General features: G+C 37.1%; 1 protein-coding gene across 3 annotated transcripts in view; it reads left to right on the top strand.

Moving 5' to 3' along the window:
- HACE1 (HECT domain and ankyrin repeat containing E3 ubiquitin protein ligase 1) overlaps positions 1-12,632 on the top strand; it is a 52,235-nt gene that overhangs the window by 33,206 nt on the left and 6,397 nt on the right. For all 3 annotated transcript variants that reach the window (XM_063389713.1, XM_063389714.1, XM_063389716.1), the window contains 8 exons: positions 94-205; positions 289-386; positions 570-657; positions 1,243-1,392; positions 6,266-6,462; positions 11,149-11,280; positions 11,988-12,086; positions 12,392-12,462. In XM_063389713.1, coding sequence (XP_063245783.1) covers positions 94-205; positions 289-386; positions 570-657; positions 1,243-1,392; positions 6,266-6,462; positions 11,149-11,280; positions 11,988-12,086; positions 12,392-12,462 — 947 coding nt within the window. The remainder of the gene's footprint in view (positions 1-93; positions 206-288; positions 387-569; positions 658-1,242; positions 1,393-6,265; positions 6,463-11,148; positions 11,281-11,987; positions 12,087-12,391; positions 12,463-12,632) is intronic.

The following is a 12,632-nucleotide window of genomic DNA, read 5'->3' as shown; positions in this document are numbered from 1 at the left end:
ATGAATTGAAAATTATGCCTAACCATTTGCTTATGGAGAGAAATTATTCAGGGGAATGCATGTGTGTAATATGGTTTGCACCTTGTTTTGTAGCCCTTTAAAGATCGCTGTGAATGGTTCTATGAACATCTGCACGCTGGACAGCCAGATTCAGACATGGTGCACAGGCCTGTCAATGAAAATGACATACTGCTGGTTCACAGAGGTATTGTGTTCTAAATGGAATTAGTGTGTCCTTGAAAGATAATGAATGAAGATGAAAAAAATTAATTGGTATTTTGTATTTAGATTCTATTTTTAGGAGTAGCTGTGAAGTTGTGTCTAAAGCAAACTGTGCAAAATTAAAGCAGGGGATTGCTGTGAGATTTCATGGAGAAGAAGGCATGGTGAGTAAAAGTGCATGGGTTTTTTTATGGCATTTTCATATATAAATATTAATTCTCATTCACAAGTGTGGTTTTGAACTAAAGCCTACTATAAAATTACTTTAAAAGAAATATGTGGTTACTCAGCATAACTATTGAGTGAAAGTTTTGTGTACTAATACGTTTTATTCTCTTGACATGCAGGGACAGGGTGTGGTGCGTGAATGGTTTGATATCTTATCCAGTGAAATAGTTAACCCAGATTATGCCTTATTTACCCAGTCAGCTGATGGTATGTCTCTGCCCTTTTTTTTTTTTTTCAAAGTTTAGGGTATCATTTTTATAACAGCATTTTTATCATCCAAAAAATCTGTTTAGAGGTACAGATTATTTTATGAAAGCTAAAAGGAGAGGTTCAGGTCTGCCTGTTCAAAGTAGTCATCTCCAAGGAGATTAGGCCAGGACTGTCTCCTGCCTGCATCTGTTTGGAGACAGGTGAAAGGAAGTAGATATATTCTCGTCCTTCCTTTAAACATGGTCACAAGTTTATAGAAGCAAAGCCCATTAGAGTGAGTAAAACATGTATATAGCAATACAGCAAGATGGAGGACCAAATTTAGCAGTTGGTAATTACCCTTTTGTTGATCATAATTATTTCAGAACAGTGCCTTGGAGAGTGGCTAAGCAGTATCATTGTAATAAGATGTCATTACATTCTTAGATATTTCTTCCTGACATCTTTCTTGTGTAAACAAAAAACCCCAAACAGACTTCCAAAACTCCTAGATAAAACTCTTGCAGTGTTTTCAGATGCTTGATAAAGAAAAGTTTAATTAAAAAAGATGTAATGGAACATGGTAATATTTTTGTTTTACAGGAACAACTTTCCAGCCGAACAGCAACTCTTCTGTAAATCCAGATCATTTGAACTACTTCCGTTTCGCAGGCCAGATCCTGGGGCTGGCTCTGAATCACAGGCAGCTGGTGAACATCTACTTCACAAGGTCATTCTACAAACACATTCTTGGTATGATTTTGTTAAAATCCTGCTTATTAGTTCATAACAGTTGTCTGAGTAGTAAACCTTTTCCTTTTTTACTTTTGTGTGTATGTTAAAAGTGAAAAAGCCTTGGAAATTAGTATCTTGGTAGTCTTTTATGTACATCAGAGTCACAATTCTTTGCATCATAATTGTGAGATTAATTTGCTCTTCTGAGTAGTGTTACTGTTGAGAAATGAGAATAATTGTTACTTAGTTAACTTAAGACAGACAAAGCTGAGAATGTTTGTGAATTCTGGCAAAAATCTATCAGGCATTCTTGATTATGTCTGTTGTTCTTCACTTGTGCAGTGGTTTTTAAAAAGGTGAAGCCCTGCTGTTGAAAACTTCTCTGTCTACCTACTCCAACAATTACTAATACTAATTTCCCAAGATAGGGTTTCAAAGCTAATCCAGGTTCATCCTGTCTCTTTAATAAGAGATGTTAATTCATATGCTTTTACTGTAGCATTCAAGAGAATTGGACAGACGTTTTTATAGAAATGTAACTGTTTTAGTAGATTATAATCTCTGTTACCTGGTGGTGTCTGTAGTCTAGGGCTCTTCTCTGCTCTTCTTTAAGAGCCTTGTGCCTCTTGATTGCTGAACAAGGTGCCCCTCTTCTGCATTGTCATGAAAAAACTTCTCTTGAAAGAAGATGTGATTCCCTGTGCATTGTTGTTACTCCTCCAAGTACATAAATTTATTTTCTGTTGGATGCAGAATTTCCTTTGTGTTTGATCACTAATCTTCTTTGGAAGTATAAGAGAGCTTGATGGTTTTCTATAATCATTTTGTCTACCTACAGTCTTCCTGTGATATTTGCTGAGTCCAGGACAGATGACCTCTTAACTTCAAGTTTACTGTTTATCTTTCCTGAAAGTGTTCAGAGAACACTTGCAGTTCATTGAAGGTGCAGGTCAGTCATGTTTGTCAAGATCTTCTTCACAGAGAAGCATATTTTGCTTCTCTCCTTCAGTACTGCTTTCTGTGGCAGGAGAGTGACTGTGCTGGGCAAGAGCCAGTGGAGCACTGCCTGTCTGCAGCAGCACTGTGTTGGCAATGCTTCATCAGGCTCCCATAGTCATTGGTCTTCACACAGGAAAGTGGTTCTAAAGTAGAGGTATCATTGCATGGCACAGTGCACAGTTTGGTGCTAACTTAAGCCTTGGCCTCTGACATCAAGACGGAGTGGAAGAATCGTGAATGATTTGACTTTGAAGGGATCTTGGACACTTTGGGCAGGGACACCTTTCTTTAGACCAGGTTGCCCAAAACCCTGTATGGCTTGGTCTTGGAACACTTCCAGGGACGAGGCATCCACAGCTTCTCTGGACAACTCGTTCAGTGCCTCATCACCCCCACAGTTCTTCCTAATATCTAGTCAAAACTTACTGTCTTTCAGATTTAAACCATTCCCCCATGTCCTGTCACTACTTGCCTGTATAAAAAGTCCCTCTCCAGCTCTTTTGTAGGCTGGCTTCTGGTACTGGAAGGCTGCTTGAAGGTCTCACTGGAGCTTTCTCTTCTCCCGGCTGAAACAAGTGCAACTGTCTCAGCCTTCAGTCTTCATAGGAGAGGTGCTCCAGCCATCTAATCATCGTTGTAGCCTCATCAGCACTTGCTCCAACAGGTCTGTGTCCTTCTTACGTTGGGGCCCCAGGGCTGGATGCAGTACTCCAGATCGGGTCTCATGAGTGTGAGGTAGAAGGGCAGAATCATTGCCTTTGACCTGCTGGCCATGCTGCTTTCATTGCTATGAATAACACTCACAGGCTGATTACCTTATGATGTATTCACAAAAAAAGAAAATTTTACTTTTCTGCTGTTCTGTGTTACCTTGAAAATAGTGAAATGTTGCTCTTACCATCTCTTTTGGAAATGACTGCTAATTTTGGGTTCCTTACTAGTTTTGGCTTGTGATGATATGCTTGATTTGTTGGTTTCTGAATTGACAAGATGACCTATTACTTTTTTCCTTTTTTTTTACTTTACTTGAGTAACTATTGCAAACCAAGCAGCAGTCATTAGTCTCTGTTAATAAGGTCTAGCTGGTCTTAGTAAGGTCTTGTCATTCCAACATTGTATTTTACAGGCATCCTGGAACTTTCTAGAGGTTTATACACATTCAACTTGTTTAAGGTCAAATTGTTTTCTACCTCAATTACTGTGATTTATTTAAACCTTTCCAAGGCCTTTTCCATCAGCTTTGCACATCTCCTGTCTTCCTAAGGAATCAGAGTTGTGCAGTAGTGGGTGCTCCTGAATGGATTTCTTTTTGCTAGCTCTTGTTCATGCCAAATACAAGTTATCTGGTTATAGACATAGAAATTCCCTTCAGCTGCTTGTCATGCCTTAAGTAAAGGAGTATGAAATCTCTTGCAGGCTGAGACTGTTTCCATTCCTTCGGTTTCTCACCTTGCACTGAGATCCTTGTTTTCTGCAGCTGATGGCACTGAAACCACCGGTTGTGTGCCCTTCTGTATCTGAGAAACACTGTGAATCTCTTTCAGAGAGGAACTCCTCTTTTTAGTCAACAGACACGGTGTGGAAGTGCTTTAATTAGAAGCTGAAACCTGTATGAACAAATGTTCTTGCATTTCTTTGAGACCCAGGTGGCTGCATTACCTTTTTCCACTGTGGTGAGTTGAGATCTTCCTGCAGCAATATCTGGTAGGTGAGGAAAGATCATTAACTTATGTGATGACAGCTAACACACAACTAGTGGGCTTTATAAAGTATTAGATATGTAGTGTGCATGATTTTTTTTTTTGTGTGTGTGTGCTGTGAAACCAAACATTGTTCCATAGGTCTGCATGTTTATTGAGGCTGCACTCTATTCCTGATGTAGCACAGAGAGAGACACAGTCAGAAATTAGTAAGACCTTTTAGGTTTATTTTTCTCACACTTCTTATCTATCAGCCTTCTGCTCAAACAGGGGAGGAGCAGATGTTTTTTCTAGTGCTGTTTTCCAGTTAATTTGTATTTCTTTATAGATACAGTTACTTTCTGCTTTGTAAAAGGAAACTTCCACCTCCAGCTTACAGATAGCCGATGAATTCTTAACTGTTCTATCTATTCTTACATTCCACTCTATAATAGAAAGTACTCCTTGAAGTGGCATTAAAAAAGTGCAAAATAATTTCTGGGTCAGTGTATTTTGAACTGGAGGCCTTAAAAACTTGAATAATTAATGAGCTTGTCTCAGAGCTTACCTGTACTATATCTTTGAAGTTCAGTGTTGCACTGAAATATCTGCCTCTCACAATTATGCTAAGATAGATTTCTCTTCCTTTTCAAACTACTCAAGGGTATACAAGAGAAAGATACATAGTGTTTTGTGGGATTCAAATTTTGTCATGATAAATCTGATGGAATTTTTTATAACTGCCTGCTTGAGTCTATTCACTGATAAAATATCTGTCAACCAAATGACTGAGCTTAATGAATTGGTCTCACAACATGCTGACTATGAGCATATTCTCATCATAACACTTGTTGAGTTTCTTCTCTAAAGCAGTTTCTGATTCCTACTTTCCAGTCTTCTTTTCCCATATTTTGCGTATATCCCTCGGAGCCATCATTATTTCCACGTTTCGTGTGTCAAATGCACACGTGCTTGCTAGTTGGCAAAAGTGAAAGTCCTCTGGAAACTACTAGACAGCTGTTGGATTTTTTATTTTGAGAGAGATGACAGTGATATTTAATTAGTAAGTTATCTATCCCTCTCTTTAAACTGCAGTGTTGCTTGATTTTATTTGAAAAACAATGCCTTACAGCAGTGTACACTGTATTTCAGCTTCTCAGCTCTTCCAGGGAAATACTATAACATGTTTTACACTTGGATGTTTTGCAGTGGCTGGTAACCTTTGAATTTTGTGTTTCTCTGGGGTACCGCATCCACAGTTCGTAGTGTGCTGAGGCTTCTACTACTGGGCACCCTTATGACACTGCACAATGCATGGAAGATGCTGAAGCAGGGACAGTACTTCTCAATAGCTTGCTTTTCTCTGAACCTACTGCTACCCTTACCCCCTGCCCCTTTTCCCAGATATTGTATCTGTCTTGGTAGAGTTGAAGTATCTATCATGCCAGAGTTCAAATAATCAAGGTCTGCTTTCTTGTGAAGAGGGTATCTCTCTTGCATAAACTAGGGTCACTTTGTTCTGGGCCCATTTGCTCAAATGTGCTTGAGGGCCATGCCTGTGAAGGGTTTGTAAATAGGCACCTTCTGTACCTGGATGAAAGTCAGACTTCTAGAAATTCTGCTTTTAATGCTTCTAAGCGACTTGCAAGTTCAGTTTGAAATGTAAAATTCCTATAATAATAATAATTTTTAACTGTGTAATAGATCTCATTTCAAATATGAGTAAAAAGAAGAACACTGAAGAGTAGTAGAGTTTTCTGGATACAGGAAGATTGTCTCCTCCCATGCCCCCCTAAGTAATGCTCTGGGGAAAAGATACTGTTACAGAGAAACATGGTATTTACATTTCCAAAATTTAGGTAGAAAACTTTAAGACTTTGTAGGAAACATTTAACGTTTTGTGTCCAGAATGAGTAGATGCTTTTACTGAAATCCATTAGTGAACTGAAAGTGTGCAAATTGGTTTTGCCTGAGTGGTATGTCATTTGCTTCACTAGGAGGAAAAACATACAGAGGAAACTTGATTCTGTAGTATTTTAAAAATACAGCTTGCACAGTTAGCAACAGTGCATCCCTTTTCCCCTTTTCCTATTACTGCATTATTCTGGTTTCTCTCTAGAGGGCAATCTTCTACCACGTATTAAGTCAGAACACTTTTTGCTTTATTGTATTTATTTGAGCAGTTTTGTCTCTTCATTTGTTTTTTTTCCTAGGCATACCTGTAAATTATCAGGATGTAGCATCTATTGATCCAGAGTATGCAAAGAACTTGCAGTGGATTTTAGATAATGATATCAGTGATCTGGGTTTAGAGCTGACATTCTCTGTTGAGACTGATGTGTTTGGAGCAATGGAAGAAGTGCCATTGAAGCCAGGGGGTGCAAGTATACTTGTTACACAGGAAAACAAGGTGAGTATGCAGGTTTATTCAGAAGTTTATTCAGATAGGAAAAGCCAATGGATTGACTTTCTGAGTAACTGGAAGGATGAATAGTATACCTGTTTTGAAGAAACAAAAAAAAAATCACAGTTGCCAGCACTCTTCCCCCTTTTTCTAGGTTAGCATGTTACAGAAATAGTACTACTTAAAATCTTTAAAAGAGTTCAGATTAGAGATTCTTCTTTCTGACAGAACTCTGGAAGGGAAAAAGGATCAATTTAAATGAAGGATTTATTTTAAATGTTACAAATATTCCTAAATTTATATCTTAGGTATATATACCAAGAAAGTAGAACAGTAGCCATTGCTAAATATAAAATTAATGGTAATGTTGCAAAGTGTGCTACCTACTAGGCCAGGCAATAGCACTAGGTTGCTCTAATTAATATGCAGATAATACACAGAGTAAAAGTCTGCAGGAGCTTTTTCACCCCTTTGCAAGTCACTTGGTGTATATGGAAATAACCTACTTTTTAAGTTTACTTTAATAGTAACAGGTTGAGAGCCCTCAATTCCTCTGCAGCATTTATTCAGGAAAAAGAAATATGGGAAGACACAGCCAGATTTTGAAAATCATCTAGAAATTATGATAAACACAAGTCTAATTGAATCCTGCAGTTACTGACTGAACAGTTCTGAGTAACTGCAGGAATGTCACGGGTATACCTGCAGTTTTTTGTAACGCTGACTCTTGGTCCTGATGTCTGCTTTGTGTCCTGATTTTCATTTGTGTTGGGCTGGCCGAGCCTGTTCTTAGTGCTCAGTAAGCATTCTTCAGAAGTGGTGTTGGCAGCTGCTGCGCTGGGGAGCAGCCGCTGGGTGTCAGCCTTTGTTGCAAGGACATTGCAGTTTGTGTTGGAGCAATTGGCATTGGAGTCTTGCAGCCTTAGTCCTCATTTTCATTTAGGCAGAGTGTCATTCCAATAGCAGGAATACATGTTATTAGCCTGATTCTGCACTGATTCCTGCAATACAGTAATTTGTGAAAGAAATACAGATGGTAAAACAAGTCTAGTTGTGAAGGTAGTGGATGCTTAGTTTCTTTATTATCAGTTAGAGAAAGCAAGGATGTTGATTCTTCTATCTGGTCAGTCTTATCTTCTCAGTATATAAAAAAGATGTATTTAACATAAAATGTAGTTTCATAACAACTATTTAAAACTCATTTTCATTTAGCATAAAATTAAAAGTTTGCCCACATGAGGGTACTACCTGTTAGCAGCTTAATTTGCCCTCTTAACTTTAGAGCTGGGGCACAGTCTAAAAAGGGTGATTGCAAACATGTAGAGGAGATGTCTCCATTCTATCCTATCGAGCCTTTGTCAGCACAGCAGAAGGGGACTAGAGTTTTGTGTAGCTTTAATTTGAAGGGTGGTAAGAAAGAGGTGACTCTGGTGGTAGCTTTGAAACTATTAATATTAACGCGTTTTTTGAATTTGAAGTTGCAAAATGTGAATTCAAAAAACATCTGTAAGATGGCACTGTTTTTTTCACTGGCACAGTTATTGACAGTGGCCAAGTTGTTGCAAGTTGGAGGTGTGTATTTTAGTGGCTTTGGGGGATTTTTTTCCAGTTTATTTAATGTGACATAGTTTTGCAGTATGTTTTAGCTTAGTTGTTCTATCTATTTAAATAGGAATGTGCCTACTTTATAAAAAAAATCTCTTTTTCTCCTGCAAGTGATAGCTTCTTTTTTTTCCCACCTTTACTCAAGGAGTAATAGATCACTGTTTAAAACTCATTGTATTTATTATACCTCTGGGAGAAGAAAATTCAGCTTCTAGAAGAATTTGCTGTGTATGCACACTAGCAGATTACTTGTTAAAATTAAATTATGAATGAATCTTTATCCCGTAAAAAACCCAAACAACAAACACATACACAAAAAAATCCCCCAAGCCAAAACCAAAATAAAACATACCCTTGCCCCTCCCTGCACAGAAACCACCCAAACAGTCTCTTTCTCTCATTGAAAACTGAAACGGAGTAAATGCACTAGTAGTAAGAGCTATTTGTAAAATGTTATTTCTTTGAATGGGGTAATTTTCTTTTTTTATATAAACTGTGTAATAGGTGAATGGTTGTGGGACAATTAGATGATGCAACTATTCATGTCTCACAATTGCTATGTCCATGTAGCCCAGCTGAAATACAGTTATAGCTTGGTTCAAGTGCCTTTTTTCATGGTAATGGAGAGACTTCAAAGGGAAAAGTCAGGCTTTGTCCTGAATTTATCTTTGCTCTTTGCTGTGTATCATTTTGCAGCTTTAGACTTTTTAGGAAAAAAATAAAATTAGGCCTAGTCAAAGTCTGACTATGTTATTTTAAAGAATGGTGCAGATCTCCACAATCCTATGGCTTTCTCTGTCCTTCCTGAACCTGTCTATGAGCTGGCCATTCTGTTTGGCAGTAAAATAGTAGGTATTTTTTTTCTCAGGCAGCTTTAAAATGGAGCTGCTCTCTGAATGTGAAAATCATCATAACCATTGATCCTTGTCTCACAGTATATGGGATTGTGAAATCGAGGAAGCATGATCTCTGCTTTATTTACCTCAAAGTAAAATACAGAACAACCCCTCACCCAAACTAGACTTGTCATTATATTTGTGATGCCTGTCTAAGGTGTGTTCAATCAAACCTCCCTTCCTTAAAGAAGGCTAGATCATAACTTCATGTACTATGTGGGAATGCATAGGTAGATCTGAAATGATGTAGGTATTTCTGTTTTGTAATGTGCACCTAAGGCTTCAGAGGGGAGTAAAATGTAAATGAAGTGCACAGAAAGCAAAACAAATTGACCAGGTTGTTTACTGACATGTATTATGTAAATTCTGTGCTACAGATCTTTCATCCTGCGCCAGTGCTGATAGCCAGGATGCTTGGCTGTTCCAGGCGATTTTAAACGTTTCTTGTTACAGCTAAAGTGCAGCAACTGCTTTCTCTCATACTTAAAGCGTTCAATGTAGTATTTTTGTCATGCATAAAATAAGTAATCTTTTTTTTTTTTTAAAAAATGATTTTTCAAAATAAGGTTGTGAATTTTTCTTTCCACAACCCTGTTTTTCTGGGTAGCCTAGTTTACATAAGAACAGTTTAAGAGGTGTAAAACATGCATTTCTGATCATTGAAGACAACCAGGATCAACATTAATTTGAATCTTGGTATTGCAAAATTTTCTGATCTCTTCTGTATTCGCAGACTGACTTTTGTCTAGTGCAGTTAATCTCCTTTGGCTGCCCCTCAGCCCTCAGAGAAGGGAGGTGTCTTCAGCTCCACTGATAGTAGAAGTAACCTGGGGAGATTACTAGATTGAAATTAGATTTTTGGGAGCAGTTGAAGGTATTATTAGGTCATGTTCCTCTTCGTCAGAGCACTTCACAAATTAATGGTTCTGTCCATCCAATAAAATGGTGATCATGCATTTAAAGGTATCTTTTAACTGCAAAGAAAACATCCTCTCTGTGCATCTGTGAATGTAAGGAGCTGCCATTAAAAATATCCTTCTGTTTTGAAATGTTTCATACTTCATTTTCTTTTTCTGAAAGGAAAGAAAGAAAAAATGCTTGGTTGCTTTTGTGCAGGTTCAGAACCTAAAAGTTTAGGCTGAAGTATTTTAAAATTTAAAATCAAAGTAGTATTTTCATAAGATTGTTTTCTTGAAGGAAGCTGATAGTTGAGATGGTTTAATTGGGAGATTTATTTCGTGATTTTCTTATTAAAAGTCATGATTATGAAGTCAAAGCATTTCTTTAAACAGAGTGCCTTAAATAATCTAGGAATAAATTTTGTTTTCAAGTACAAAACTATTTTCTTGACTAAAGAAACTTTATAAAACTTGTGTAATTTGGTCTGGGTAGATGAGACGTATATAGAATTTTAATGTAGGCACTTTTCCCTTCTAAAAGGCACTTCTCTCCTTCTAAAAGCCTTCTTCCATTTACGCCTCCTATGCTTTTGTGTTCTCAACAAAAGCAAAGTTCTAGTGGATTCCTTTTCTGACTGGCATCTTTTAAAGGGAAAGGAGCCCCCAGATCTCTAAAGCATGTTATAGTCTATTCCCTGGCTATGGCGGAAATCGTTTTCTGGTGTTTTTCTTTTTTAAAAACTAATGAGATTTTTCAAGACTTTCTTAAAAATTTTGAAATTCTTATTAAGACTGATTACCTTTGCAGGGTTTATTGTGTATTATTCTAAGCTTCCAGAGCCAGGAGGAAAACAAGGCAGCTTTTTTACTCACAAATATTCCTTCAGAAGTTAGCCCTTTATCCTGAGTAATATCAGTTTGCTTAAATAGAGTATTTTTGCTTACAAACATTGATGTGTTTATGCCCTTAGTTGAGCTTAATGGAGGTTGTATTAGATGTGGGCATGGCAAATTAAGTTTTATTTACTTCCTTTATCTTAGTCTGAGTCCCTGTTTTTTGACTGGTTTATGTGACAATTCAAACACTTGTGTTTTGGAATTGTCTTAGGAGGGAAGGTGGAAGAGCAGAAGGGGCTTATTTTGGGTTGCTTCCATGTGAAAATGCAAATGGACTCTTACTACCTTACAGTGGAAGGAATTTGTAATACATTGAGGACTGCATTTGTGTGTGTGAGTTTGAGTGCTGTGTGGTTTTGCTGGGGTCTATCTTAATATTGTTTTCTACGTTGCAGGCTGAGTATGTGCAGCTTGTGACAGAGCTCAGAATGACCAGAGCCATTCAGCCTCAGATAAATGCCTTTTTACAGGGCTTCCATATGTTCATTCCACCATCTTTGATACAACTTTTTGATGAATATGAACTGGTAAGCAGAAATGCCTATGTTTTATTAAACACTGTGTTCAGCATACTTCATCAGCAGTATAAATGATGTAGAAACAATGCTCAGTAACCACAGAATAAATATTTATCTTTCACATTGTCTTTGCTTCCTGAGCATCTATCAGGATCTCATTACGTGTATTCCTGCTTTTTCTAGTTACTCAGGATTACCATCTTCCTGAAACTTAACATGGCAGTAATAAATGCCTTAAATTATAATTTCAGTACAGAATCAGTATGTTGTGGCCTTTAAGTCTTTGCATATTTTCCTTGAGGAGAACAGAAACCATTTAAGAGTAAGGAGATGCTGCCTGTTGTCTTTATTTTTTCTGAGTCACAGAGTCAAATTCCAGTAAATTTTTGTTGGTGGTTTGATCTTCTGTAACCAACGCATCTCAAATTTTCTCTGAAGTCATGGCAAGACTCAGAGGTTTTTTCCTTTAGATTCTTTGGCAACATTTTTCCTCTCTTGCTAATGCATACTTAAATTAAACAGATTGTATGAAGTTACTTGAATTCAAGAATCTTCATGTATTAAAATTCAGTTATGGGTTCCATAAGTTTGCAATAAACTGAAAAAGCACTGTAAGCTTTCTACTTCTTAAAACATTACTCCTTAAAATAGCATAAACTTTTGAAATAAGTGTTCAGTCAGGAGGACTAATCACAATCTATGTGCTTCTCCTGAAGGAGCTTTTGTTGTCTGGTATGCCAGAAATTGATGTGAATGACTGGTTAAAAAATACAGAATACACCAGTGGCTATGAGAGAGGAGACCAAGTTATTCAGGTAAAATTATTTATTTGTTTATTTCCTTTTTTTTAAGTAATGAAGACTATTTAATCCAAAAAATGTGGTTTTGTTGTTGTCATTATCTGTGTGTGATTGTGGAAGCTTATTTTGGCTGAAATTTGTGGAGGTTATTTTATACTGTATTTAAGTAATTTAATCATGTATGAATTCAGTACAAAAAAATCCATAATTTAAGTAGCAAGCTCACATATATTCCATTTATTGTTTTATATTTTCATATATATTTTCAAGTATTGCAAGTATTTATTGGAAAAATACAAATTAACTTTTTTGTCATTTAGTGGTTCTGGGACGTGGTGGAAGAACTAACTCAGGAAGAGAGAGTGTTACTATTACAGTTTGTTACTGGCAGGTGAGAGACTCTTCTGTAAGAACAAATACATTGTCTAGCTACTCTGAAATAAGAGACTTGAGAGACCGTAAAAGATCATCTGCAAACTGTTTTGCATACTGGTTGTTCTATATGTTGATCAAAGTAGACAAAGTGTGTGTTAATACTTTTGCTGTCTCTGTTGCCTGCAA

The sequence above is a fragment of the Prinia subflava genome, chromosome 2, assembly GCF_021018805.1.
Source record: "Prinia subflava isolate CZ2003 ecotype Zambia chromosome 2, Cam_Psub_1.2, whole genome shotgun sequence".
Taxonomy (NCBI): Eukaryota; Metazoa; Chordata; class Aves; order Passeriformes; family Cisticolidae; genus Prinia; species Prinia subflava.
This window is presented reverse-complemented; position numbering and strand designations above follow the sequence as displayed.